The following is a 27,600-nucleotide window of genomic DNA, read 5'->3' on the forward strand; positions in this document are numbered from 1 at the left end:
ACCATGAATATGTATGACATCTGGCTCTTTCCATTTCTGTATTAAGGAGCTATAAACCATATCACATTATCAACTTTGATCTTTTTAAGTCTAGGCCAGAGTTTTATGAACAGCCGTTGGGTGATGGCATCAACTTTTTCCGTAGAGGAAGGTGAACTGGCATTTTTAATGACAAGTGTCACCACCTTCTTGATGCAGGCTTCCACAGATAACCTGTAATTTTCAGCCTCTTCAGCTTCACACAGGGCTGGATTCTGGGTCCTCCTCGTTCAATCCGGTTGTTCAGTCTGACGTCACTAGCCGTGTCTGGACCTAAACTCCGCTGCAGGTTCACATGTCAAACGATCACTATGGCATTACTGAGAGTTGAAAAACTGTCTAAAGTCTTTCATCTTTAATAAAATGATCAGCGTTCTGTTCTACCAGGTGTAACAATTGAGTTTAACATCCAGGCACCCATGAAAACGAAATTTATGACATTTAACGGAGTTAGAAGTTAGCAGGGAGTTAGCTCGCTAGCTTCTATCTAAATACAATATAGCATGTCCTGACTGCGGGGTTTTGGAAACAAATTAAACCCTACAGCTGTTATCACTTCCAGCATAAATGAAGACAGGAAACTAAACAGCAGTGACGTTTGTAGGGTTACTGAAGTTGGGCTAGCTGGTATATAATGATGTGCTACGTGACCGCTAGCGACACAGCTATGTTAGCATAATATAAACAAGCTAACTTTTTTTCCCCCACTCGATAAAGTTAACGTGAGTGTTCTCGGTGGAGGACTCCACCACCCCGTTCACACAGAAACTAAACCACATTTTTTTGGCTAAATATGATTTGAACAAATTAAACAACATGGCAGCGGGGGCCCCCGAAATTATTTATTTATTTTAAAAAGCGGTGGGGGGTTTGCCATGAGCGAGCTAGCTTATTTTGTCGGGTTTCTTTCGTTCGGTGGTATGGCGAACACCCCCTACATGAAATACACGTAGGGGGTGTCGTGGAGGCTTGTCAGACATGAGCGCGCCTGTTTGGAAGGGATGCTTGTCGGATTTACATTATTTTGTGACATGGCGATTTTTATACGAAAACTATAAAAGAACTATTTCATGATGGAAAACATTAAAGTTGCTCACGAGGGCATTCAAGCAGCACGATTGAGTAAAACAGTCTAGGGGGATCTTAAATGAGGTAGTAAACACATATAAATCCACATTAAAAGAAACAGTACTTGCCTTCAGAAAGTTGAGATGAACACCTTAGCTGCATCCAGCTCCTGGCGTAAAAAGCCTCGTGTTCGCATTAAGGCAGACGGCCAGGTGGCTTTCAGTCCTTGCAAAAGTGCATTGTAGACCCCGTAGTATCCAAAAATATGACATGCGCATGCGTGCTCAGGCACAGAAAGGCGCCAACAGCTTCAACTCATGTAAAACTTGAATTCATTCATTTTGCCAGCAATAAAGTTCATCTGAGACCAACTTTTGCTCCAAAACGTTAAAGGATTAGTTGAAACCCTTAATGTATTTGAGTTTATGGGGCAACTCAGCTTTTATTGTTGAATTGTGAAAGAAATGACTGTAAGCAAGTTTGATTTTTTACAGTGAATGAGTGCGCTGACACTAATGCCAGATGATGATTTTTTTCTCCAGTATTGGAAATATATTACTTTTAAATTCTTCTAAACGTGTTTCAGAAATTGCTTTAGCTTCTGCGTCTTCATCATCCTCGGCTCTAACGCACCACGAGAAGAACCTTGGCAGTAGATTTCTTTTTTTTAGGGAAGAGGTGATCTTCAAATATGGAAATGATCATCAAATCAAATCAAATCACTTTTATTGTCACATCACATGTGCAGGCACACTGGCACAGCACATGCGAGTGAAATTCTTGTGTGCGAGCCCCACAAGCAACAGAGATGTGCAAACACAACAACACAAACGAGCAAAATACAAGAATGGCCAACCTGAAACTAATAAATATATGTACAATATATAATAGTGTATGCATTTCTGGATGTGTATACTAAATATTTTCCTACGTGTGTGTGTGTGTGTGTGTGTGTGTGTGTGTGTGTGTGTGTGTGTGTGTGTGTGTGTTTGGAAGGCTGACATGTTTGCTGTGCATGTTTTATGTTTCACCCAGATGAATGTGAATGTTGCTAAGTGACTGTATGAATGTGAAGTACCATTTAAAGCCTTCTCCAGGCGTCATTTCATGTCTGTTCTTTATTATCAGGTAAAATGTTTTTGTTCTTTTCCTGTGCATTGAATATAAGGCTGCTTTGTCAAATGAGTACTGTATCATTAAATAAATAAAAAAGCAGTCAATCCAAAAGCATGCTGGCCTGATTAATGCATTTCATTTTCACTTTAAAATATCCTCTCCATATTTTCTTGTCGCTCAGCCACTGCATCACTGAAACACGCTGTGTCTACCTGCCTATACATCATGTTTTCAGTACCTTTCCACTGCACACTCGGCGTTACAGTACTCACTCACTGCTCTGACACTTAAGCAGATAACACCTGTGTCATGTTTAGACTCGCCAACTCGTCATTGTCTTTGCTGTGTGCTCAGGAGGGAAACAAACTGATGCTGTGTGAAGTGTAGGCGTGACAGTTTTCATACAAACTCTTTATTTGATCGCATCCATGTGAGAATGAGCAGAGCGGAGCCTGGGAGGAGATGCCGGAGGTGCTGGCAGTGATGTGGATGAGATTATCTGAGTGAAAGATTGCTGCTGGAGTTATCACAGGGGGATTTTATTTCAATTTTTTCAAAATACAGATGATTAAACAGAAAATGACCACCAATCCGGTGAGTTTTAATCTGCATTTAATCAGCCTTGAGAAGAAGACCTGCTTTCAATTTATTTTAAGTATTGTAACTTTACAAAAACACTGTTGCTCTGCCAAAAGTATCTGGACGCTTGTCCTCACTTCATCCGTGAATATGAGAAGATGAAACTTCCTGCGCTCGCCGAATCAGATGTTCAACCCCAGTATGTTCACAATGTGGCGCTGAAGCCTCCACCTGAGAGCAGTCCCTCCATCCCCAAGCACAAAGGTATTTGAGTGTTTTAATACAGTTTGAATACTTTACACGACTGTACAGATACTAGGCACGTCATTTGGACACTGCTTGTAACAAAAAGTCTCATTAGAAACTGTTCTGTGTATAAAATGTAATCGTGAAGCTGGGTGTGAGTGGGTTTCCAGTCACGGTGAGTGCTCTTCTGTCAGATTTCAAACACAGGTGCATCAAGTTCACTGTTGCTGCTGTCATCTCCTTGCTGCTGCTGCTGCTGCTGCTGCTGGCTGGAGTCCTCCTTGCCTATTACTGTAAGTGAAGGATTTATTTAGTGAACTGAGTCAACATTAGTGAGATTGGAAGACTGATTTTTTTTTTCTGGTTCCTGTCTTCAATTCCAGTTTCTTCATCCTGTATTCATGGGATTAAATGTGGAGATGGGAACCGCAAGTGGGAGTCCCAGTGGTGTGATGGGGTTACAGACTGTCCCGCAGGGCAGGACGAAGCTAACTGTGGTAAGCAGCTTCATGGTGGGAAGAAAAAGCTTCTCTGTCCTCCACCTTTAGATTTGTTCAATAAAGCTGAATGAAACACACTGATAAGAACCTGGTTTACAAAAAAGAAAAACTTGGAAAACAACAAATGAAATGTGGACTTTTTGGGGGGGAAGTTTAATGCTTTCCCATTCTCGCACTGACAAGATTTCATTTCGGAGCCTCTTTTGTTGCATAGCGCACAAAATATTTGCAAAGGGGGACAGGTCTGGACTGCAAGTGGGTCCATTTTTCATCTGGACTACTGGCACCTTGCATTGTCTTGCAGAAATGAACAAAACTAAGGACATCTCTGGAAAAGACATCTTCTCCATGGAAGTGTTATGCTGCCCTAAAAGCTGAATATATTATTAAGCCCTAATGAGACCTTCACATATGTGTAAATTACCCACACTGTGTGCTCTAGTGCCCCATGCAATCATCCATTCTGTTTATTAGGCAGCAGATGAAGTTTCTCTGGGATTTCCAAAAAAATGGAAATTCCCCCCCAAAATCCTCTAAAACCATACTTCTTCACAGAGTTGTGAAGCTCTGTTTACACCCAATGGTGCTGCTGACCTGTTCCCAGGTAGCCTCATTAGTTGTTATCTTGATGCACGCTCAATAAAAGAAGGTGAGAGAATCCCAGAAAGTTAACTCTGTTCATCTGGATTTCCAATCTTTGAAAACAAGGTCAGAGTTTATACAACGGAACAGTTTGATGCTTTTATAGGTTTGTTTTTTCTGGAATCATCCATATTCCTCATGATGAGATAATGAGATAATATGTAGACTGAAGCATTTATCTTTCCTTGTTAACTGCCAGTCCTTTGTGTGCTTCACTCTCAACTGGCTGCCTCTTCACCCACTTTCCACTTGTGACAAAATGCCAAGTCATCGCTTGTGTTTGCTGTTTGTGCTCAGTGAGGCTGCACGGCTCCAGTTTCCTGCTTCAGATCTACTCGACTCAGAGTAAAGCCTGAAAATCTGTTGGTTCTCATGGCTGGACCGAGGAGAAGGGCAGAGCGAGCTGCCAGAGCATCGGATACATCAGGTGAGATGCTCAGCTAGTTCAGCCCGAGATGAAACAAAAGCTGCTCTGTGAACGATTTTCAAGCGATGCTCAATTTTTTTTTTACAATTTGTGCTTTGACAGGGGCACGTATTTTAAATCAGGCCAGCAAAGGGCTGATGCTAATGATGGATTCTTACTAGTGAAGTCTAACTTCAACCCTCAGGCATCCATACTGCAACAACTTGCCCTACAGTGAGTGAGCTGGTAATGATAAACCTGTGTCAAAATGCTAATATTGATATGATATTAACCTGATCTCATTCCAAATGTCTTTTTTCCTCCAATCCTTAGAAGTACATGTCCTAACAACATGGTGTTGACATTGCACTGTACTAGTATGTCTTTATACTTTCTTAGAAATGAACCAAATCACAACAACAATTACCTCAAGGTGCTTTATATTATAAGGTAAACCCCCTGGAAACAAACCACCAACCTTTCACCTGGCAAGTGAATTACAAGCACATAAAGGTTTATTCCTGTTAAAAGGGAGTTTTTCCTTCCCACTGTCACCATGTGCTGGATCACAGAAAGCGGTGTGTTAGCTGAGGTTTCTTTCTAATAGCGTAGGGCATAGGTGTCAAACTCTGGCCCGCGGGCCAAATTTGGCCCGCAGCCTAATTACATTTGGCCCGCGAAGCCATACCAAATTACTATTAGAGCTGGCCTGCTGGTATTACACAGCTAATATATATATTGTTTAGTATTAAGCTTTGCTTGCTCCATATTCAGTTTTTCAGCAAAACCTGTTTGAGTCCATAAGAAAAGATTCATTCTTATATCTGGAGGAAGTTTTTTTTTCATATAAATGTTAGCCCGCGACTTTGTTCCAGTTTTGAATTTTGGCCCACTGTGTATTTGAGTTTGACACCCCTGGTGTAGGGTCTCTACAATATCAAACCTCAGTGAGAGCGACAGTGGGAACGAAGAACTCACTGTTAGCAGGAAGAAACCTCTGGCAGAACAAGGCTCAGTTTGGGGATAAGGCGAAAGAGAAGAGAGCAGAGAGAGACAAGACAGGCAAAGTATAGTGAGAACCAAAAGTTGCTAATTACTAATGATTTAATGTAGTAGTGGAGTGCATCCAGCATATCAAAAAGAACATTTCAAGCCTAAGCAGGAGGTTGTCTGTCTCCTGAATCCAATCTGGGAGTTGTTTCCATAGTTGAGGATAGCTGAAGGCTCTTCCTTGCAATCACACTGGTTTTTTTCAGTGTGTTGTTGAGTTTTGTCTCTCTGAAAGCCTGTAGCTGTAGAATGCTCTAACAGCAGCCTCCTTTTTCAGATTGTGGAAGCAGGGTGAACTCCAGCAAGGCTTCTGCAGGACAGCTGGCCTCCCTTGGGGCTGTGCCCTGGCAAGTCAGCCTCCAGGTTGCCGGCTCTCACCGCTGTGGAGGAGCCATCGTCTCCCCCTACTGGATAGTCACCGCCGCTCAGTGTGTGACCTGGTGAGTCCTCCACCTTCACCTTCACCACCCTTCAGCAACCGTGGTTTGATCCAGCTTTAATCAAATCTCTGCTGGTCACCCCCCACCTTTGCAGGGCCACCAGTCCTGCAGACTGGGCAGTATGCTGGGATAGTGGACCCATTAGGCCCTCTGTTTAACCCTGCTTACTCGGTGCGTCGCATTATAACTCATGAGAGCTACAACAGCCAGACCCTGAAAAATGACATTGCTCTTATGAGGCTCTCCCAACCTTTGGACATAACAGGTGCTTATGATGAGCCCCTTCATTACATTATTTTAATCACCTTTTAGTTAATTGAAGTTATTAATTATTATTTAATATGGACTGAGATGTGGTGACTGTGGAGATCATTTGAGTTCAGTGAACTCACTGCCATGTTCAAGAAACCAGTCTTTTATATTGCGGCCCACATACAGCCCACTTTCATCTTATCTGATTTCTGTAAGTTTAAAAATTTTACCTACACATTTAATAAATGAGAGACCCTAATATAGGACAAAAAAAAGGGTGATTTCAACATTATTTCTCAGTTTTTCTTACATGGTGAAGAAATGCTGCTTTAGTAAACTAAAACAATCTGTCAGCATGGGTTTAAATTGTAAGAATAAATGTATAAAGTTACAGAAATCAATTAGTTAATTACTTTGGTGTACTGTTTTTTATTAAAGCTGTAGAACTTGTGAAAATACAGTTAAAATTCCCACATTTATGTCCTCCTTTTCCCAACGCCATCCAGCAGGCCGGATTGAGGTCAATGCTGGACCAAATCTGGTCCCTGGGCCTCATGTTTAATACCCCTGGTTTAAAGGAAAATATCTGAACCTGCTATTTGAATGTTGGCTCACATCAGACCATGCAACATTTCTACTGCCTGATTTTGTTGAGCAGGTGCAAACTGTAGCCTCAGTTTCCTGTCAATAGCTGACCGTGTGACCCTCTGCTGCTGTAGCCCGTCTGCTTCAAGGTTCGATGTGCTGCACATTCAGAGATGCTCTTCTGCATAATTTGATTGTAACGAGTAATATGAGTTAACTCTCGTGTGCAAAGTCCCTTAAATCACCTATTAAATCCCCATTCTCCATTCAGTTCAAACTTCAGCACCCTGTCACGTTTGCATGCCTAAATGCATTGGGTTGCTGTCATATGACCCATATACATCACATGATTCAGATATTTGCTTTAAGAAGCAGCTGAAATGTGTACCTAATAAAGTGGCCAATGAGTCTGTTTAGCTTCTTTATAGTAGTTTTATCTTGATATCTCTGTTTTGCCAGATTGTATATTATGTTATTGTGCTTGTGTTTATATTCATTCTACTTTTAGGCTGTTTCTAATCTTGAGTTGCTGCATTCCCACTTTGGGATAAGTAAAGTATATCTTATCTTGTCTTATACAGATTTACAGCCACAGATTTACTGCATAAATCTAAGCTGGACTCAGCAAAGTTAATCCCATATTAACATGTTTTAATCAGTTGTCTTTCCCCCCCAGTTCCTTAATCTCAACCAGAAGTCTTAATAACCAGGCATTGTTAGCCAGTCATGGCACCATATATTTTAGGATAAGGCGTTTTTGTTAAAAGTGCATCCATAGAAGTTTTAAATAACTTTTGTTGAGACCTGTTGACATTTTGGAAGATGCACAACCTCAGTGGATGCATTTGGCACTGTTACTTCAGTAAGCGTTACATTTAGCAAACTAGCAAGCTGTCAGCTGAGTATAACCCTCTGTGTGAATAAGCTGTTCACACAGTGGCAGTCTGTGTACAGAGAGGCTGTAAGAGTGCACACATTGACACCATTGTTAACAGCAGCAGCTCGTCCTGGGTTAAACACGTTACAGCAGAGATGTTTACTCCTTGGTAGGCTTCAGGAACATCGGACCTGTGCCTCCCAAACGTGGGCCTGAAAGTCACTGCTCATCACAAGTGCTGGATAACACGATTTGGTCACAGAGCAAATGGTGAGGCAGCTGTAGTTAGTGAATCAGTATTGGTGCTCATTGCCGCCTACTACCACTAGATGGCATATAAGTCCTGCACTCATTGTCAAGTGATTGAACGTAGAGGAGAGTGTGTGAGCGTTATTTTATATATTAATTTATGTTTTGTTTTTTTTGACAGACTCTGTCTTTCCATACTTGATGGAGGCTCAGGCTCTCATAGATGCTGCAGAGTGCAACAGTTTCATCGCCTACACGAACAGGATATCCCAGGATATGATAATCAGTTTAGCTGTGTAGTGTCCTTGAGTGTCAGAGGTCCACAGTGTGACCCACCTCGAGGTTACAATGCTTCAGTTTTAGTGGGAATGGAGTCTCTGAATGCAGACTCAGAACAATGCGCTCCAATAGTGTTTGCAGTTCAGCCAGTCCAAACAGACCGTCGCATAAAAGCAGTTTTTGTTCATCAAAGAATCCAAAACATTTTCATGCTCTTATGTAACTGCTTTTGCGGCACTCTCAAACAAGTCCAGCACTATGTTCTGTGTGCAGCAACCGTTTTAAATAAACTGTTCGTTTTTGTGCCTGGTAACAATCCACTTATACAGTCAGCAGTGAATGTACAGTTAGAGCCCAGAGGAGGCAGCTGACTATTATATCCCCTTTTATTTGGATGATTTAGAGCTTTTTCACTGACCTCAGAAATCCATGAAAGACCTAAAACTGTCCTCAAAAGTCCTCATGTAGCCTCTCAAAGTCACTGTAAGTTAGTATTGCCCTTTGTTTGTTCCTGAACTGTGTCTCAGGCTGACGGCGGCGGCCCTCTGGTGTCCCTGATGGATGGAGTATGGTGGCTCATAGGTGACAGCATTTGGGGGGAACAGCACGCTGGGCAGGATGCACCGGGTGTTTACGGCAACGTCGCATACTTCCCGGACTGGATCCACCGTCAGATGAAGGTTCATTCGTTTTGAGATTTTGTAATGGCACTCATGAACAGGCAAAGTGTAAAATATAAAGAAAGATTAGACTTTGATTAAAAGTCAAATTTAACTTCGCTCTGTGTGATTTCATGCACTTTATGTACCTTTTGATTTAATCTCTTTGGAGGACCAGATGTTATAAGAAGGTTTACCCATCTGGTGCTCTGAGTTGTACAGCTTTACCTGGAGGCTGGATGTAATGATAAACACCGTATGTCTGAATCACAGCAGGGCCTTGATGCCAAGTTAGGATATTAATATGAGTGTTGTGTGTGATTAATCGTATTTGTTTGAGTGTTTGACAAGCCAAAAGGTTAATCCGTGCCCTGACATTATTATGTTTCATTGTCTTTGGTATCCTTCGCCTTTATCATCCGCAGAGGATTACAAAGCTTTTTTTTTTCTTGTAAAGAAGGAACAAAAATGCAAACAAAGTACTGTGCAAAAGTCTTGATCCTCTCCTCATTTCTTCATATTTTGCTTCCAAAGTGTGAGCATACTTTCTTGTCTTTCCTACTTTTTATAAAGTGGTCTTGATCAATAGTTCTCCAGGTCTTCTGAAGGTTTTTAAAGGTTTTTCTTTGGACATTGGCTGCTTTTTCACTCATTTAGACTCCATTACTTGTACTTGATCATTTTCAGAGCAATGTTTTTATTTTGTTAAGCCACTGAAGACTGAGTTGTGAATCATATAAGCTTAAAAACAGCACCTAGCTAAAAGAGACAAAAGAGTGGGGTGGTCGGATGGGTCACCCTGGGCGTCGGTGGTGCTGCAGCCATGGGCTGTATGGGCCTGCGCCTCCCTGCCCTTGGTGGTCAGCGAGGAAGCTGGCTCCTCCCCCCTCCACACACGCAGGGGCTTGGGATGCAGGTGTGTCACTGAGGTGCAAGGGAGGCCCTCCTTCTCTCCCCCCTCATGGCTGCCTGTACCTTAGTTTTCCTCCACAGTTTAGACTCTCTCATTACTTTCATTCTCATGACACATACATATAGGGCCTTCGGGGTGGGCACACTGAACAGCGTCCAGAGTCTGTTCATTCATCCTCACCTCTGGTGTCGGTGCCCACTTCTCAATTTTAAATTGCATGTAGACACCGAAGGTCTTGGGGAGGGTTACACAGTAAATATCTATGTTTCAGGTCAGGTCTTAGACTCCACCTCTCTCTCTCAGAACATGTCAGGCTCCCCCAGGTGTGGGGCCTATTTCCCGGCCACACTCCCTGCCAGTGGCTGGTGGTTCTCAGTATCTGGGGCTGGGTTCTTGGGTGTGTACTGGCTCATTTATCTGAATTTCACAGCCCTCCCAGCTCTCCGTCTATAAACGACCCCCCCACACTTCCTCTTTTTTTCCACTTCATTCACCTCTCATTAGCACATCGGGATATGCCCAACCCGGAAGTCCCCTCTGAGGCCTTCCCCCAAACAGCAGCCTCAATTCATGCTCGTGCAATCTGCAATTATCTACTAGAAATACCAAACCTACATGAGGATGTGGTCTCAGCTAGTGAATGGGCTGGAGTAAAGCAACTAAATGACTGAACTTTAATCACCAAAAATCGCGAAGGCTCTTTAAAGCCACTTTCCGCCCCACAACCATTTCAATAGCTATCAAAATGACCAAGCACACCTTGAGTCGTGAAACTTGTGTACTTTACTCTCAGAAACAGTCAGAGAGACTAAACTAGCAACAGGTCCCTCTGCAAATGATGAGCTCGTATTGTCTGTTTGGGACTCTGGGGCCTCCGTGTTTGGTCTTGGCCCGGTCCCTCCGTCCTGGGCCCCCTGCCGCCCGCCCGGATCTGGTGGTGTGTTTCTGTGGCTGTCGGGGGCCAGCCCTTGAGGGGGGGGTACTGTCATGGTCCTGCGACCATGACTCAGTGACTTTATGTTTATGTTCTTTATTGTTATTACTTTCATTATTATTCATGGCTGTTTTGGGATGGTTTGTGTTTGGGATTTTAGACACTGGGTTCTGGGTTTGTGCTCCCTCTTTTGGTCCCTGGTGTTACTGTTCCCCTGTCTCGTCAGGTTAATCAGGTCCAGCTGTTTCCCCCACCTGTGTGTGATTTCCCAGTGTCTCTTTGTGTACTTATAGTGTGTGATTTCCTCTGCTCCTCGTTGCGTCGTCTGTGTTCATCCTCTGTGTTCATACCTGGTGTAATCCCCTGCGTGCTCTCCCTGCTGTTCTCCCTTCATGTTCAGGTTTGCCGCTCCCTTTGTGTAGTTTCTCCCAGTTTAGTTCGTCCTTAGTTCTGTTTGCCATCTCCACTTTATGTTCAGTATTGTCAATAAATCACCTTCACATCTGAGTAAGTGCTGCATCTGAGTCCTCCTTTCCACTCTTCACACGACCGCTGCCCCAGACTGTGACAGTACGACGCAACCACAAGATGGACCCAGCAGCGCTTAATCCGTCCAGGGAGCTACGGGAGACGCTCATTGATGCCACACAGGAGCTGATCGACCTGTGGCTGGAAAGCCCGGGTGGCACGTCCCAGCGCGCTATAGAGAGGCGGCTACAGCGTCTGGTGACCGGTCTCCCATGGCTGCTGGACTCGCTCTGTTCGTGGGAGCGGGAGTTTCTCCTTTTGGACCTTGGACTTCACCCCCCGTCTGCATTCACTTTCGAGCAGCCCGATGCGGTGAGTCAGTGGGATGCATTGCTTTCCCCAGTTTCCGGGACTTTGTTTTCTGGGGCTATTCAGAGCGGGATGGGAGACTGTATGGATCGCTTACCTACCTTCGTGGTAACGGATCCTTCCCAAGTGGGCGTGTACAAACCCGCTGCAAAACTGACAGACTGTGTCTCTGCCGCTCCTTCTGAGCCAGGACTTTATTGCCATTCTCCGGCTCAGTTCTGTGTCCAACCACAAGCTTCCCAGTCTGTAGCTCAACCATTAGCCTCCCTTAAGCCACAATTTTCACACTGTTTTTCCACCGCTGTTTCTGAGCAGGGAGACAAACTGTTTCACTACGGACCTGTTCCTCAAAAGCTGGCTACATTAGAGACTATTGCTCACTCCGGGGCTTCCCCAGAGGCTGGGTTACTGCCCTCAGCTTACTCTGGACCCCTGGAGGCCAAGATGCCAGCTGTGAACTGCACCGGGCTGTCACTGCCTGAGCAGGGTCAGTGCTCTGCGCAGCTGCAGCCCTCCTTATGTGTGCCGGAGGCCCACGTGCCTACTGGTTTTGTTTCATATGTGCCAGAGGCCCACGTGCCTACTGGTTTTGTTTCATGTGTGCCCGAGGCCCACGTGCCTACTGGTTTTGTTTCATGTGTGCCCGAGGCCCACGTGCCTACTGGTTTTGTTTCATGTGTGCCAGAGGCCCACGTGCCTACTGGTTTTGTTTCATGTGTGCCAGAGGCCCACGTGCCTACTGGTTTTGTTTCATGTGTGCCAGAGGCCCATGTGCCTACTGGTTTTGTTTCATGTGTGCCGGGGGCCCCGGTGCCCACTGGTTCTGCGGCTGTTTTCGCTTGGGGGGCCCGAGGAGCCCGTCCAGCCTCCTGCTTCGCTAGCTGGGGGGCCCGAGGAGCCCGTCCAGCCTCATGCCACACTGACTGCCACGTCGGCTGGGGGGCCCGAGGATCCCCCAGCTAGCGAAGCAGGAGGCTGCTTCTCCACCTGTGGCTGCTTCTCCACCTGTGGCTGCAGCGTTGCCTCCTGCAGTACCATCACCTGCAGCGCTACCACCTGCTACTGCCACGCCTCAGCCTGCTAGCGAAGCAGGAGGCTGGTTCTGGTCCAGCTTCATCCTCACCTGGCCCAGCTTCAGCTTCAGCTATGGCTTCGTCCTCGCCCGGCCCGGCTTCAGCTACAGCTTCTTCATCGCCTGGCCCGGTTTCGTCCACGCCTGGCCCGGCTTCGTCCACGCCTGGCCCGGCTTCGTCCACGCCTGGCCCGGCTTCATCCTCGGCTTCATCTTCGCCTGATTCTGGTCCAGCTTCATCCTCACCTGGCCCAGCTACAGCGTCAGCTTCGCCTGGCCCAGCTTCAGCTACAGCTTCGTCCTCGCCCGGCCCGGCTTCAGCTACAGCTTCTTCATCGCCTGGCCTGGTTTCATCCACGCCTGGCCCGGCTTCATCCTCTGCTTCATCCTCGCCTGATTCTGGTCCAGCTTCATCCTCACCTGGCCCAGCTTCAGCTACAGCGTCAGCTTCGCCCGGCCCGGCTTCAGCTACAGCTTCTTCATCGCCTGGCCCGGTTTCATCCACGCCTGGCCCGGTTTCATCCACGCCTGGTCCGGTTTCATCTCCAGCTTCATCCACGCCTGGTCCGGTTTCATCTCCAGCTTCATCCACGCCTGGTCCAGCTTCGGCTTCTGCTTCAGCATCGCCTGGTCCAGCCTTCGTGTCTCCATCCTCGTCTGGTCCAGCCTTCGTGCCCGCATCCTCGGCCACAGCATCCTCATCTTCACCCACTGCGCCTGGTCCAGCCTCCGCTTCAGCGTCTTCATCAGCTTCGCCTGGTCCAGCCTTCGTGCCCGCATCCTCGGCCACAGCATCCTCATCTTCACCCACTGCGCCTGGTCCAGCCTCCGCTTCAGCGTCTTCATCAGCTTCGCCTGGTCCAGCCTCAGCTTCAGCGTCCTCATCAGCCTCGTCTGGTCCAGCCTTCGTGTCTGCATCATCCTCTGGTCCAGCCTTCGTGTCTGCATCATCCTCTGGTCCTGCCTTCGTGTCTGCATCATCATCTCCGCCTGCTGCGGTCCCGGCTTCCGTGTCCTCAGCCTCGCCTGGCCCAGCCTCGTTTGGGTCTGGAGCTAAACGGCCGTTTTCTGGACCGCTGGCCGGGCTACTGGCCGGGCGCCGTTGCCTGACTGGCCGCCATTGCCTTCCGCACGGCCGGCCCCCAGACAGCCATCGCCTGAGCGGCCGCCGTTGCCTTCCGCACGGCCGGCCCCCGGACCCTCTTCGCCTGAGCGGCCGCCGTTGCCTTCCGCACGGCCGGACCCTCTTCGCCTGAGTGGCCGCCGTTGCCTTCCGCACGGCCGGCTTCCTGAACCTTTTGTGCGCCTCCACGGCCTTCTTTGTGGCCGGCCTCCTGAACTGTCCCATCCTGGCCTCCTGTGTTATCGGGCCCCTGGCCGGCCACCTGAACTGTGTTTTGGACTCTGCTCCCCTGTGAGTTTTTTTTTTTTGTGAACATTTGTTTGGGACTCTGGGGCCTCCGTCTTTGGTCTTGGCCCGGTCCCTCCGTCCTGGGCCCCCTGCCGCCCGCCCGGATCTGGTGGTGTGTTTCTGTGGCTGTCGGGGGCCAGCCCTTGAGGGGGGGGGTACTGTCATGGTCCTGCGACCATGACTCAGTGACTTTATGTTTATGTTCTTTATTGTTATTACTTTCATTATTATTCATGGCTGTTTTGGGATGGTTTGTGTTTGGGATTTTAGACACTGGGTTCTGGGTTTGTGCTCCCTCTGTTGGTCCCTGGTGTTAGTGTTCCCGTCTCGTCAGGTTAATCAGGTCCAGCTGTTTCCCCCACCTGTGTGTGATTTCCCAGTGTCTCTTTGTGTACTTATAGTGTGTGATTTCCTCTGCTCCTCGTTGCGTCGTCTGTGTTCATCCTCTGTGTTCATACCTGGTGTAATCCTCTGCGTGCTCTCCCTGCTGTTCTCCCTTCATGTTCAGGTTTGCCGCTCCCTTTGTGTAGTTTCTCCCAGTTTAGTTCGTCCTTAGTTCTGTTTGCCATCTCCACTTTATGTTCAGTATTGTCAATAAATCACCTTCACATCTGAGTAAGTGCTGCATCTGAGTCCTCCTTTCCACTCTTCACACGGCCGCTGCCCCGGACCGTGACACGTATAGTGGCAACTAAAAGTTGTTCTAATCAATCATTTGTATCAGTGTACGTTTCAGCCGTATGCTTAGCAACACTGACATCAAGTAGCATTAAGCTGTATTGAACATTTGACTCGTAGTTCTCAACATTTGTGTCATGAATTGAGCAAGGTACTTTGAGGAAGCCAGAGCATGAGTCTGATGACACAGCTTTTTAAAATACCACAATGACACTGCTTCTTATTTTTTTCTTAAATAAAGGAAAAACAGCTGTAGGCAATCACAGCTTTTTAGAAAATATAGTACAGCCTTTTGTTAAAGGTTTTATGCAGCAAGAAAAACCTAGTCTTTACTCGGTGTTAAAACCGGGTAAAGGTGGTGACATACATCATCTTTCAAGCTTGTTAGAATTGTACAAACTCTGTTTTTGCCTTATCTACTGTATTTCTACTTATGTTTACACGTGTTTTGGCAAATTAAGCAGAAATGAAGAGCGGCTCAAGGCTACACTGAGAGACATTTAACCATTAATCAAGATAATAACTGTTACAGCTCTAATATTGTGATGATTATGAAGTAATTATATTCATCTTGACCTTTTGTGTTAGCATAAAAATATTTGCTATTAGCAACTTACATGCAGATAATGTTCAAACACAACCAGATGAATTGTACTTCTGTTTACAGAGGTATCAACCTGACACGTATACAGAGAAAAACTTACATTGAATTATTGCCATTTTCTTTTTCATAATTTGTTACTTTTTGAAATTACTTTATCTATTATAAGCTACATTTAAGTACGTTTTATTTTGTTGTATTTCTCATCCAAAAAGAAATAAAAATGATTTAAAAACGATTGTCTTTGATTTGTCACAAGTTGTTTTATTTACAACACAGTTTACAATTTTTGGCACAGAAAAAATACACTCATAAATAAGCGAGCAGTTTTAGATTCAAGTGTGCTTTCAGTGAAACAGTCTCACAAATTGACATTTTTTCCGACATGTTAGTGCAGCTTGGGTCAGATTACAGGAAGCTGAATGAGGCTGAACTGTGGCGCAGCATCTTCTGTGGACTGTGTTTGGACCTTATTTCACTGGTGCGAACAGACTGCAAAATGACATTCAATAAGTTGATTCTTTATCTCTTTTTTACTGCTAACAGGAATGTCTGCTTTGCTAGAACGTTAACTGAAGCTCACAAGTAACAAAGGAAATCAATGCTGAAGTGTTTCTGTATATGATTTGTATAAAATGTGCAGTATAAACACCCTTTGAATTCTAGTCTCAGAAAGCAAAGATCTGGAATAATTATAATTACAATAATAATAATAATAATAATAATAATAATGATGATGATGATGATGATGATGATACAATCACATTCAAAGAGACTTAAATATAAAGCTGAGGGTATACAGAATGGGTATAGCTACATTAAAATAATAAACTACATTACAGAAGGAGAAATATTGATCTTTCGTTTTATATAACACTTTGATCGACTTTGGAAGTGCAATTCAGCAGAGTAAGTCCCAAACTGCTGATACTGTTCTAGCAGAGAGCCGAGACCACAAAGGCACTACAGGCGCTGTAAACACAAGTCTAACTTTTCATATTCTTCCTATTACCAGTGAGCAGCTTTACTTTAATTAGTTTATTTTTTATGTAATATCTCTGGGTAATCATTTGACTCCACAGACGAGTGGAAAACTTCAAAATAGATCCAAGAAATAGATCCCGTTGTTGGCATTAGATTGAACCCCCCCCCCCCAAAAAAAACAAACAAACAAACAAAAACCAAAAACAAAGGCACTTTTGGTTTATAAGGCTTAGAAACCTAGAAAACACCTTTTGCATGGAGATGATATCAGTGTTATTATCCTTCCTTCTGGATGTGCTGTGATTGTCTGCACTGCTGAGCTGTTCTTTGATTTCTGCTGTGATGGTTAGTGTGTGTATACTTATTAACTGCTTTAAAAATTTTAATTTTAATCTTCTAGTGTTATTGAAGTTCTAGATTTCTCAGAATACCTTTAGCAGTTTTAATTAGAACAAGCCCAGTTATGATTTGAGTGCCTCCACCAGCCTCTGTAGGTGGATTAAGGCAACGACCACAAAAAAACCAACAAGAAAATACAAATTCACCACCAACAGCTGTTTTTTTAAAGAATTGTTCTGGGGATTTTTCCCTTTCAGAGGCAGTTGATCTGTCTGTGCGACTGCCTCTGTGGGCCAAGCTGATGAGTCCAGTCTAAAAATCCTAAGTCAAGTGTCATTGGTCGGTGCAGCCTCTCGTGGAGGCGCTCTGCTCACTGTCCGACTGTCCCTTCCCCGGGTTTGCTCTACTTTGCCCTCTCAGTCATTTGATGCGGTGTCGTACCAGCGAGGACTCGTCCGTGATCTCACCGTTCCGGTTTCCGCATCTGCAGGGCAGGATGAGCATGAGCAGCAGGATGAGGAGGGCCAACGCGCAGACTGCCATCAGGGCGTAAGATATCATCCACACAAGAGGCTCCTTCAGTGGGCCGCCAGAGCAGTCGGCCGCCACGTCCGCTGCAGAGAAGGGTCCCTCGATCTCTGACAGAGCCACCCCATCGCTCACTGCAGTGACGTATGAGAGAGGTCTTATAACATGATCTCATAAAACCAAAAAAGCAGCATTAAGTTAGCATCACTCATACGCCCTCATTCAATACAAATTTAACAAGTGCCAAATAAAAAGAGTTAACCTGTGACTGTGAGCTAATGTTTGAGAAAAGCTGGAAAGACAGGTGAAGAGAACTTTTGCTGGACTGAGAGCTAGCTGAGGCTATCTTGACAATGAGCAAATGAACGTTTTAAACATTTAAACATTTAACTGAACAACTGTTGCTTTTAAAAGTGTGCAAAATCTATTTTTCATTCCTGTTTTTCCTCGTTTAAGGAACATTTAGAAATTGCTAAATATGGTCTCTTTGGCCGACCGGTCATGGCCGATGGCTGCCCTCCTGGTTCTGCTTGACATTTACTTCCTGTTAAAGGGGAGTTTTTCCTTGCCACTGTCACCAAGAGCTTGCTCAAATGGGGTCATCTGATTGCTGAGATTTTCGGTGTATTATTGTAGTCTTTACCTTACAATATAAAACGTTTTGAGGGTTCCTGTTGTTGTGATTTAGCCCATAAAAATAAAATTAAATTGAATTTGGTGGAACTGGAAGAAATTATTCATGCACAATTATTGCCTTGTTTACCTGCTTAGATAAATTATCTCTTTCATGCCTCCAAATGACACAGACCATTAACACATTGCAGCAAGCGAGCTCACGTCACTCCTATTTTATAATCTTTACATTGGCTTCAGGATGTCTTGAAATTCTTGTTCTCACATACAGAGCATTAAACAGCCAGGCTCCAGACTTTATCCCAGCTTTTTAATCAAGCACACTGCTGCTCGTAGTCTTCGATGACGGGCTCAGGCATCATTTTTTTTTAAACAATGGCATTTAACTTTCTTATTTATTTTACCTGCCCTGCTTAGACATTAAATGCTGTCACAAGCCTCCAACCTTAAGCCTACAAAAGTGTTTGCTCAGTACACAACAAAAATGAACTTTGTACTTTAGTATTAGGGAGGGAGGCTTGGCCAAAGTTCATTTTTCCACAGAACTATGAGGAAGTGCCACTGAAGGCTTAACCTTTGACGTTTAGATCTCAGTGAACAGGACACTGTGTTGAGCTCTTGGTCAGGGAGCCTGAAAGTGGCTGACTTTAGGACTTTGCCTGTCAGTAAGTTATCATTAGCTGATGTCTGGTTTACTCTGTACTTTAGGATTTCTGCTGTAGTTTCTCATAAAAAGCGAAATATTTACAGACATGTAACTGCAGTAAGTGGCACCAGTATGAACCCTGACCTGCACAGCTGCTGAATGCGAAGCCCAGTCTCCGCTGAGTGCGATCAAACACTACATAGAAGCCTTCCATAACAGTGGCGCCGATCACCATGCCATTTGTTGACGACGACACCCCGAAACGGAAGCAGTCCAGCGTGCCGTCAACGTCCGTGATTGGCTGGATGTAAAGCTGTGAGATGACAAGAAATGAGGATGAGATGAGTTTGTCTTTGTTTGATGGAAGCTCTAGAGAAGGAATGATTATAAGATTATATATGTGCCTGGCACCTGAGGCAGAATGGTGACGCGGAACGACTCGCTGGTGTTCGTGGCCCTCAGGTAGATGGACAGCTTAGGGAAAAACCTCCAGGGGTTCTCTCCCTTCATCCAACATGCTAACTTGGTGCCTTCCCAGAACCCTGAAGAAAACTCCTCGATCTGAATTAAAAACAAAAACAAAAAAAAAAAAACACAGGAGGAAAGAGAAAAAGAAAATAAGACAGTCACAGTAAGAAATTGACAGAGACAGAAAAGAGACAGTGCGAAGGATAAAAAGGATAAAGACAGAAAAAGAAGGTCAACATAGCACCAAAACAAGTTTTGATGTTCTGCTTTCATTTTCCTACTTTGTATTCATCTGCAAGGATGTGGCTGCTTTAATTGAAAATGTTGCCTCCAAGTTCAAATTAACCTTGGGAACTGTTTGTGTGCAGTTCCAAAAAGGTGAGAAATGAGCAAAGCCTAATGGTAAATAAACAAAGGCATGGAGCGCGCGCGCACACACACACATATATATTTTTATAACAGGAAAAAAAAACCCTCGATCCCTCCACTTAAAGCTACTACGTCCTTGAACAGTGAGTGTGTGCTATTCTCCCCTGCATATCTTTGCTCTGACAACATGTTTCATCATTGTCTGTGGAGCGGAGGCAGCATACCAGAGAGCTGCGTATGATGGCTTCTACCAATGCATTGAAGACGTTGACAGGAAGTCGCAGCAGAGTCGTCCCACTGTCGACTATAGCTTTATCCATGTTATACTGAAAGAAAGAGAGAAAGAGTGACGTGCGGTAGGGTTTGTTCTCGCTGCAACGGACTCCTATGGAAGACCTTGAGCAAACAAAAGAATATAAAATGAGGAAGTTCTTTCACAAGCAGACAAACTGGATTACACTGCTCTGCAGCACTCCTACTCAGCTTCTCTTACATTTCAGTGTTTTAACCTTGACACAGCAAGTTAATCAAGTGCTGTGAGTCAACTTCCAAGTCAAAGTTACAGTTCACTTTGAAATAGTGCAGTGTGGAGTTAGGATCAGACAGTGAGAGAAGCGATTCAGACCGTGAAGTTTTACCTCTCTGCAGTCCAGATTCAGATTCTGGTCTCCCACCTCCAGCTTCAACACCTCCACCTGGTAGTACCACTCTTCTATTATAGGGGTGTACCACACTGAGCCTCGATACAGACTTGGTTCAGCCCCACCCATTATCTAAGAGAAGAAGATAACCAGAATTACTGCCTTTTATTTTTTTTGCCTCAGTAAATCAGCTAAGTTGCAGTTTACATATCTGTTTAGCTTCACCACTTCAGTATCTAACTAAACTTAAAATTAGAGCCTGATAGGAATAGGATTCTTAAGACAGATAAATACCGATACTTAGTGATCTAATTCTGACATACCCTGCCATCTTATCCATCTGTCTGCACCAGCGGGTCACATGATGGAGATGCGGTGAGCGAGGCACCAAGGTCGAAAGTATTACGGCGACAGACTTGCTCTCAGCAGGATGCTATCTTAGCTTAATTAGCTCCAGTCAAAGTAGAAAGGCCTTCCAATGTGGAAACACAGTGACATGAAGGACATCAGCTATGACGTTTATAAAAAGGTGCTGGTCACACACACAAGCTATCAAAATCTCAGACAGAGATCCAAAATATAAAGACTGTTTAAAACCAATGTTTTTATCTAATCAAACTCCTGCTTGGGGTGTTACTTCTGACTACTCACAAGACTGCCGCCCGTAGTGTCTGTTTCGCTGCCGGCTGACAGTCCAGCACCACACATCTGGAGGGAAAAGACGTCAGGAATTCCCAGCTGTCTCACCACGGAGTTGAAGAAGGGCTCCACGGACGAGTCAGGCTGGTGGAGACACACGAGACGGTGTTAAATAATGTTGATCGAGTGAAACCTTTACACTTGCGTTTCATACCTTTAGCTTGTGTAACTACATAGATTGTAAAAGCTTCACACACAACATCGTAGAAAATCAATCACCTCAAACATCAGCTCTATTGAATGGAAATGCTGAAATGTGTTTTTATGTGACAGCGGTGTATCATCAGTTTGGACTGTGATATGTTCACTCCTGTTTTCCTCCACAGTGTCACCATGTCATGCATGACAAACAGCCTGGAAGAAAGTTCAACCTCAGCACTCAGGAGTCGCCAATAGCACAAAGTGGTCAGTGTAAGCGTATCGGCTCCACAATCACTGACATTTGATTCCAAAGGTTGTTGCAGTCAGCGCAGAATGAAGGTACGTATTGTGCAGTTTGCGCTGACGTCTTTAACGCTCCATTAAGACGAGATTAATCTGTTAAAAAAAGCTGACACTGGGTAAAGCACCTTGATTTAGCTCTTCTTTTGAAAAAAGAAAACTGATTAATTCACATCTATGGTATAAGGGGAGATGGAAGTAAGAGATGACAAAATACAGCAACAACATAACCTCACCCCATCATTTTATAAGAAAAACACACACTCCTGTAATTATATCACAAACAAGTTTTCTTCTTTCATGTGAAAAGTGGATGATGACATTCAGATAAGATTAGACCGCAAAGTTATTCAGTGGTTTAACAGAAATGGAGGCGAGCAGGAAGCCATGCAATGCTGTCACATTGTGAAACCTGCATGTTCACATTTTCTCAGGTTTTGCTTCCTCCTTCTGCTCTCATCCTTAGGTTTGTGTTTAATTCCACATACATGGAAAACAGCACTTTAATTAGCCAAATCATTTTGCAACGATTCATACAGAAACAGAATTCAACCAGAGTATGGTGTTTGTGCTCCAAAAATGACATTCTGCAAATATGACACACCAAGAAATTGACGAGTAAGGAGCAAATATCCCACGGAGAACACAGGTGGATGCTGGGGCTGTTCCAGGGGTTAAAACAGCAGTGACTCAGGGCAGCAGTCAGAGGATTTGCAGCTTAAGTAGACTGCTAAATTGGAAGGGTGTTTGATATGTGATGTGAGGAGTGGGAGGCATGTAAGTGAGAATGACGTTGCCTGTCCGGACAAGCTCTGAGGATTCACTCAATATAATTAGTTTATGTTATTTTAGTAATCAATGCTTTTATAGTCACTTCGGTGGTGCTTTTGGTAGCACTGTTGCCTCACAGCAAGAAGGTCCTGGGTTCAAATCCACCAGCTGGTACTTTGTTTTGTTTTCCCCACTGTCCAAAGATATACATGTTAGGTTAGCTGGCGATTTTTATATGGCTGTAGACCTGAATGTGTCTCTCTGTTAATCCTGTGATAGACTGGCAATCTGTCTAGTATACCACGCCTTTCACCCTATGACAGTGGCTCCAGGCCCCCACAACCCTGAATTGGACAAGTGTAAGAAAACGGTTGAACAGAACACAAATGAAATAAATCAAATCCCCATTTTTTTCACAATTCACATATGAGTGCGCCAAAACGTCTGTGTCGTCTTTGTTTTCATTAGAGTGTAAAACAGCTTCTTACTAGTTAATGTCACACTGGGCAGAAATCAATGACTTTGCTTAATAACTTTACGCAAACTTGTAAATGAGTGTCTCCCGTACCCGTGCCAGCACAGGATAGGCCAATCCCAGGATGCCTTGCCAGTTGATCCCAGGGAGGAAGAAGCCATCAGAAGACAGGATGGCGGCGATGTTGATGTTGATGGTCCCGTTTGGGCCTCTGGGAATAGAGACGCTGTCCATTCCCAGCTCACCTTCCCAGTTGCCTTGGGTGTACCTTACAGCTACAGTGCGACCGGTTGAACGGTAGGTACTGGAACTAAAAGCAGGAGAAAAGAAAACAGAATATGTAAACAGTTACAAAGCTATATATAACAAAAACTGAATGTATTTACTATGTTATACTACAGTTATTACAAAATGCAAGCAGGCAGTATTCCAGCCACTCACAGTGCAGTGTTGAAGTAATGAGTAATAAATTGGTGTGGAGCTGCAGCCACGGCAAAGTTACTGCTACCCGTATCCACCAGGATGTTCAGCTGGAAAACAGAAGGCACAGTTTGTTTTAACAATCACTCCAGCTATCTGTTACCCCCCCTCCCCCCACTTACATGGCCCCAGAATCACATGGTAAAAAAGAAAAAAAAGAAAAGAATGACAGCTAAGCACAGTGGGATGCATTCACAAGCCTTTAAGCTTTAAAAAGACATTAAAGTTTGTTTGCAGATATGATTAGAGGAGAAGGGAGAAAGATAGATGTGAGAAATTTCCCCACAGCATGAAAACACAAAAGGTAAATTACACGACAGTTCTCAAGGAAACAATGAAAGGGAAATGGGCCATAAAAATAGCCGAACATAAAGAAGGTTATATCTCTTTTAGGGGCGTTTCGTGCCCATCTGAAAGATTCATATAGAACCGTAAATGGACATTTTCTCTGGAGGAAGAAAACGCAGCTTGGTTGCAGCTAAAATTAATTACACATTTTTAATAACGTCTGTAAACATTATTTTAGCAGCACACACGAGAGGAAATGATACACATGAAGTTGCAACGGCACTACTTTTGGTTCAGTTCTAGTGTTGGACAAACTGGTGTGAAAGGTCTTCGTCATTAACAATGCACCTCGGACGCAAGTGTTCACTGAATGTGTGATCTGAGAGTCAAACACGACAGCCTCAAGCTGCTTTCATGACTATATGACCTAACCAGTTGTTTGGTATGTGTCATGTGAACAGTGGGGACGAGTTAACAGCACTTGAGATCAAGTTGTCTTCCAGGCATCGAGTCAATGAACAGGAACAAATAAACAGCAGACTTCTGTCACCTTCATGTTTCAGCTGTGGCCATGTTAACACTCGCTGGCAAGCATTCGCCACCGAGGCGGGGGTCATAAACCTAATGCCCCGACGCCACCTGATGAATCAGCAACAAAGACTCATGGCAATCTATGAAAACTGAGCAGCTCATTAGACATGTTCAAATGTAAACAGCGGTTTCAACAACTGATCGACTGTCGCCTCGTTGCGTTTGCCTTTACATTAAGGCGCACCACAACAGCGGGCAATAGTTTACTTAAATTACATTTCAGATAAACGCTTGTTGACCATTGTTGACCATTACGCTACACTGTTTGCTTATGAGCGCAAACTTTCTTACTCATTTCCTTGTAGCCGACATCCCACCGGCATGCTCAGGTTCATTTGGCCTTTATGAAAGCAGGTCTGTAATTATCAACCACATGTTATCGACTGGTTCACTCAGCCATGGGAAACCCCTGTTGAGCCGGGCTTATCAGTTCCTCCTCATTGCGCTGGCTCCTGTCCCACCACTGTCACTGTGCCATCCAAAACTCCTCTGCCACCTTAGCAGATGGCAGCAGGCCACTCACACAAGGCCTGAACCAGTCAAACAGGCCTGACTGGAAAATTCTGATATCCTGTGGTGAAGGAGAATAGCGAGAAGGGAAAGCAAGGGCAGCTCCTTATCCCCACACCACCTATCTTTTTACTAGTCACACTATCCTCCCTTTGTCAAGCTTCAGAGCTTCAGGCAAGTCTCTTCCCCTGCTGAGGCAGTCTGCAGTTGAGCGTTCGCTGTCTAATTGGCGGTAGCTCCATGGAGGCAGCGTGCATCTGCTACCTGTTTGTACCAATTAGCAGATGTGAGGCTCTCCAGCCAACACTCAGCCTGTGTGTGCCACATGCTAACAGACGCCGCAATTAGTGGCTGATTTGAATAGTGCCTCATTGAACACCGCGGCCCTGTAATCACATCATCATCTAGTTAGAATAATATTGAGAGTATAACTCAATAGTATCGAGTTACACGACATTTTGCCACCGCATAAACAATCTGAACCAAAGCAGATGGCTCTCTGCTGGCAAGGTTTCACTAAAAGACTAGAAGATCAAGAGGTGAAGCTTCCTCTATCTTTACTGTGCATCATAAACCAATTAAAGAAGTCTGAGCCTACAATTATGTTCATACATCCGTAATATTAACATCCTGGAAATTGTGAAGAACGACTTTAAACGCGAACAAATAATAAAAATGGCTGTTTAGCAGGTATCTGTATCAAGTTCAGCTTTCAGGTGGTTTTAATGCTTGATGCAGCAACATGGATCCATTCTGCGATTAAGCGAGCTAGCCTTAAAAAAAACACTCCATAATCTCACACAAATGTGAACAATTCAACAAAAAACAAAGAAACAAAAAACTAAATGGCAATAGCCAAACCCCTAAACATGTCATTAACTTTCTGTGAATGTTCTCTGCACAGAAAGTTTCCTGACAAAGTAGGAAACACACAGCTGTAATAAAAAGACACCATAAAGACTGCGCCCTTTCTGATTTAATGTTTTGTAAAGGTGAGCCACCACTGACACATACATACTCCTCCCAATAGAGAAACATGTTTAAAATACCAATATGCTGAATATAACTGAATAGTAATCTTAGTTCCAGTGCTAATGCATTGATGACATTTGCTTAACTGACTGACTTTTATGATTGATAATCTGTTGTTATACATTTACCTGTTGAATAATGATAAGTAATAAGGGTAAAGGGGAATTTTCTTCTTTGGGGAACACTATAAAGTGTTCTTTTCTATTAGGACAAAAGTCATTAAGCATACAACGCTGTGACTTGATAATAAGGAAGTGTGGGAAGTGTACTCTGGCAAGTGCTGCAATGTTATCCTCAGCGACATGGCAGGTAGCGCAGATAAGCCTCTGTGAGCCTGAGAAACTGAGATGTGCTGCCCAAGAGTCTTAAAAGCTCTGATCTGTTTAACTCGAGATGCCCCGGGGCAACAGGTCAACTTACTAATGAGATAATTCACCTTTGCTTTAAGCTCCAATTCAAAGACAACTACTTTACAACACAAAGGCAAATCGCTGCCACCCTTAAAGCCTCATGTATTTTTAATAGTGACGGGAGCTCCAGCTCACCCAGATTTAGTCCTCCTCAATTATTAATATGATCTTGTTAGGCGCTTTACATAACAAGCAGTATAAAAATGACGTTCTAATAAATTACACGTACGCATTTCCAAGTTCTGCAACCAAAAGAATAGCAGCCAACGAATATCCCTGCTGTAGAGCAAGTGCTATTTTGTACAACTCTCGGGGTGCTCTCTGCTGCCTGGGATCCTGGTAATCCCTGTCAGCTGTCTGCTAAGAAACACTGGTCCTCGCAGGCAGCATCATGTGAGTGCATGTGAGCCAGAGAAAGAGTGTTGGTGTTGGTGGTGGGGGTTTAGTCTACAGACCCCTAGGCTATAATAAGGCTGAAGCACCCTCACAGCTATATTATCCTTCCTCTGTGGTCCCAGGCGAGCCTAAATGTAAGAATGTACTAGACATACTTATCTTCCCATGACCCTCTGCTGCAGGGGTAAATTTAAACCTCATATTTTGAAGTATAGACTTAATAGCTTGAAAAAAAAAATATGGCTGTTAAAGGAGTCAGTGATTGAACATTGGTGGTGGCTTACGACACCAGCTATCATCCACCTACGATGAAGGCTTCATCTCCACTCACACCTTGCATCAGGTGACCTCAACAGGTCACAAGATGTGGTGGGGTGAAGTCTCACAGTAGTTTCACCCTTCCCACCTTGGCTCATGTGACGACTCGCATGACCAAGTGGATCAGGGACCCTGAGGACCACTTCCAAAGGGGGCAACCCTCCACTGGGGATTAAATACCTGACTTCTTTCTTTCTTTCTTTTCTTTTTTTTTAAGAAATGAAGGAGCCTCTTGGGTAATAGAGATCTAGTCTGTTGCCTTATTTTTTCAAACGTTCAAGATGACCTACACAGACATTTAAAAGCATATTTAAATACACAGTGCTGTATAGATGGGTATCCATGGCCCTGAGTCAAAACAAACACACCCAGCCCACCTTCTGACCACTGGATCACATGGTGGATGGACCAGCCCCTATTCACACATACACAGTAAACACACTACAAATGCATCCAGGAAAAAACAAATAAACACAAAAACACACAACACAGCGCAAATACAGTGATTAAAGTGGAAAGCTGACACAAGTGGTGCGTTTAAGTCTAAATGAGAAACGTAAAAAAGAGTTAAAACAGACAGCAGCTCAGGAGCTACATTACCTTTTGACCAGGAGTACCGATTGACATTTCTATGTAGTAGCCTCTCCCAGAGTCTCCTTGCAAATTATTCACCATGTCCAGAAAGTTCACGGTACCGGTGGGATCAGAGGCCAGAGAGAGACCGCTTCCATCAGACTTTAACGCTACTCTCCGAAGAGACGTCAAATTCACATCCGATGAGACGTTGTACTTCCCTGGGTATATTTTCAGCGGTATGGAAAAGTAACAATAGGACACTCCGAAGTACAAACTCAAAGCAAATGCCACAAACGAAACGAAAGTTGAGTATGCCATGTTAGTTTTTTGTTGTTTTGTTTTTTTATCACGCCAGTAACAACAGAGAAAGTCTCAGAAAAAGACTCCTGTTCCGTGCTCAAACTTTTCTCCTCAAGTTTTCACACTGGCCCGTACTGCGGTCGCCATCATGGAAACGATCCCGCTTCACCGTCAAAAAGACACCGTACATGGTGACATGCTTCCGCGGTGTGAGTGACACTGAACTGTCCGCTGTCGATCGATTTCCAGCGAGAAATTTCACCTCCATCTAC

The 27,600-nt window shown here is 44.4% G+C and overlaps 1 protein-coding gene, 1 long non-coding RNA gene and 1 pseudogene across 2 annotated transcripts; 2 read left to right on the plus strand and 1 right to left on the minus strand.

The window, feature by feature from the left end:
• Positions 1–261: 261 nt before the first annotated feature.
• On the plus strand, positions 262–1,330 carry LOC146693791 (uncharacterized). Its single transcript, XR_014914810.1, has 2 exons — positions 262–328; positions 1,242–1,330. It is a non-coding gene; the product is annotated as an uncharacterized LOC146693791 (long non-coding RNA).
• A 1,472-nt stretch (positions 1,331–2,802) lies between these two features.
• LOC146693792 (transmembrane protease serine 2-like) lies at positions 2,803–9,023 on the plus strand (annotated as a pseudogene).
• Positions 9,024–15,677: 6,654 nt separating this feature from the next.
• Positions 15,678–27,346, minus strand: LOC146693793 (beta-secretase 2-like). Its single transcript, XM_085429699.1, has 9 exons — positions 27,053–27,346; positions 22,869–22,957; positions 22,521–22,737; positions 20,693–20,824; positions 20,039–20,173; positions 19,625–19,726; positions 18,975–19,124; positions 18,708–18,876; positions 15,678–17,418 (listed from the first exon to the last, which is right to left on the minus strand). The coding sequence occupies exons 1-9, from the start codon at positions 27,344–27,346 to the stop codon at positions 17,177–17,179; spliced, it is 1,530 nt and encodes a 509-aa protein (XP_085285825.1). The 3' UTR covers positions 15,678–17,176.
• Positions 27,347–27,600: the final 254 nt, after the last annotated feature.

This window comes from Copadichromis virginalis, linkage group LG14 (genome assembly GCF_057382275.1).
Source record: "Copadichromis virginalis isolate Kocher_CV1m ecotype Utaka linkage group LG14, C_Virginalis_male_GT1.1, whole genome shotgun sequence".
Classification (NCBI taxonomy): Eukaryota; Metazoa; Chordata; class Actinopteri; order Cichliformes; family Cichlidae; genus Copadichromis; species Copadichromis virginalis.

Coding starts and splice junctions, on each gene's coding strand:
- LOC146693793 (XM_085429699.1), bottom strand. CDS start 27,346: ATGGCATACTCAACTTTCGTTTCGTTTGTGGCATTTGCTTTGAGTTTG. Junction 22,738..22,868: donor CATTACTTCAACACTGCACT/GTGAGTGGCTGG, acceptor TCCTGCTTTTAG/TTCCAGTACCTACCGTTCAA. Junction 19,125..19,624: donor CCATCATACGCAGCTCTCTG/GTATGCTGCCTC, acceptor TTTTTAATTCAG/ATCGAGGAGTTTTCTTCAGG.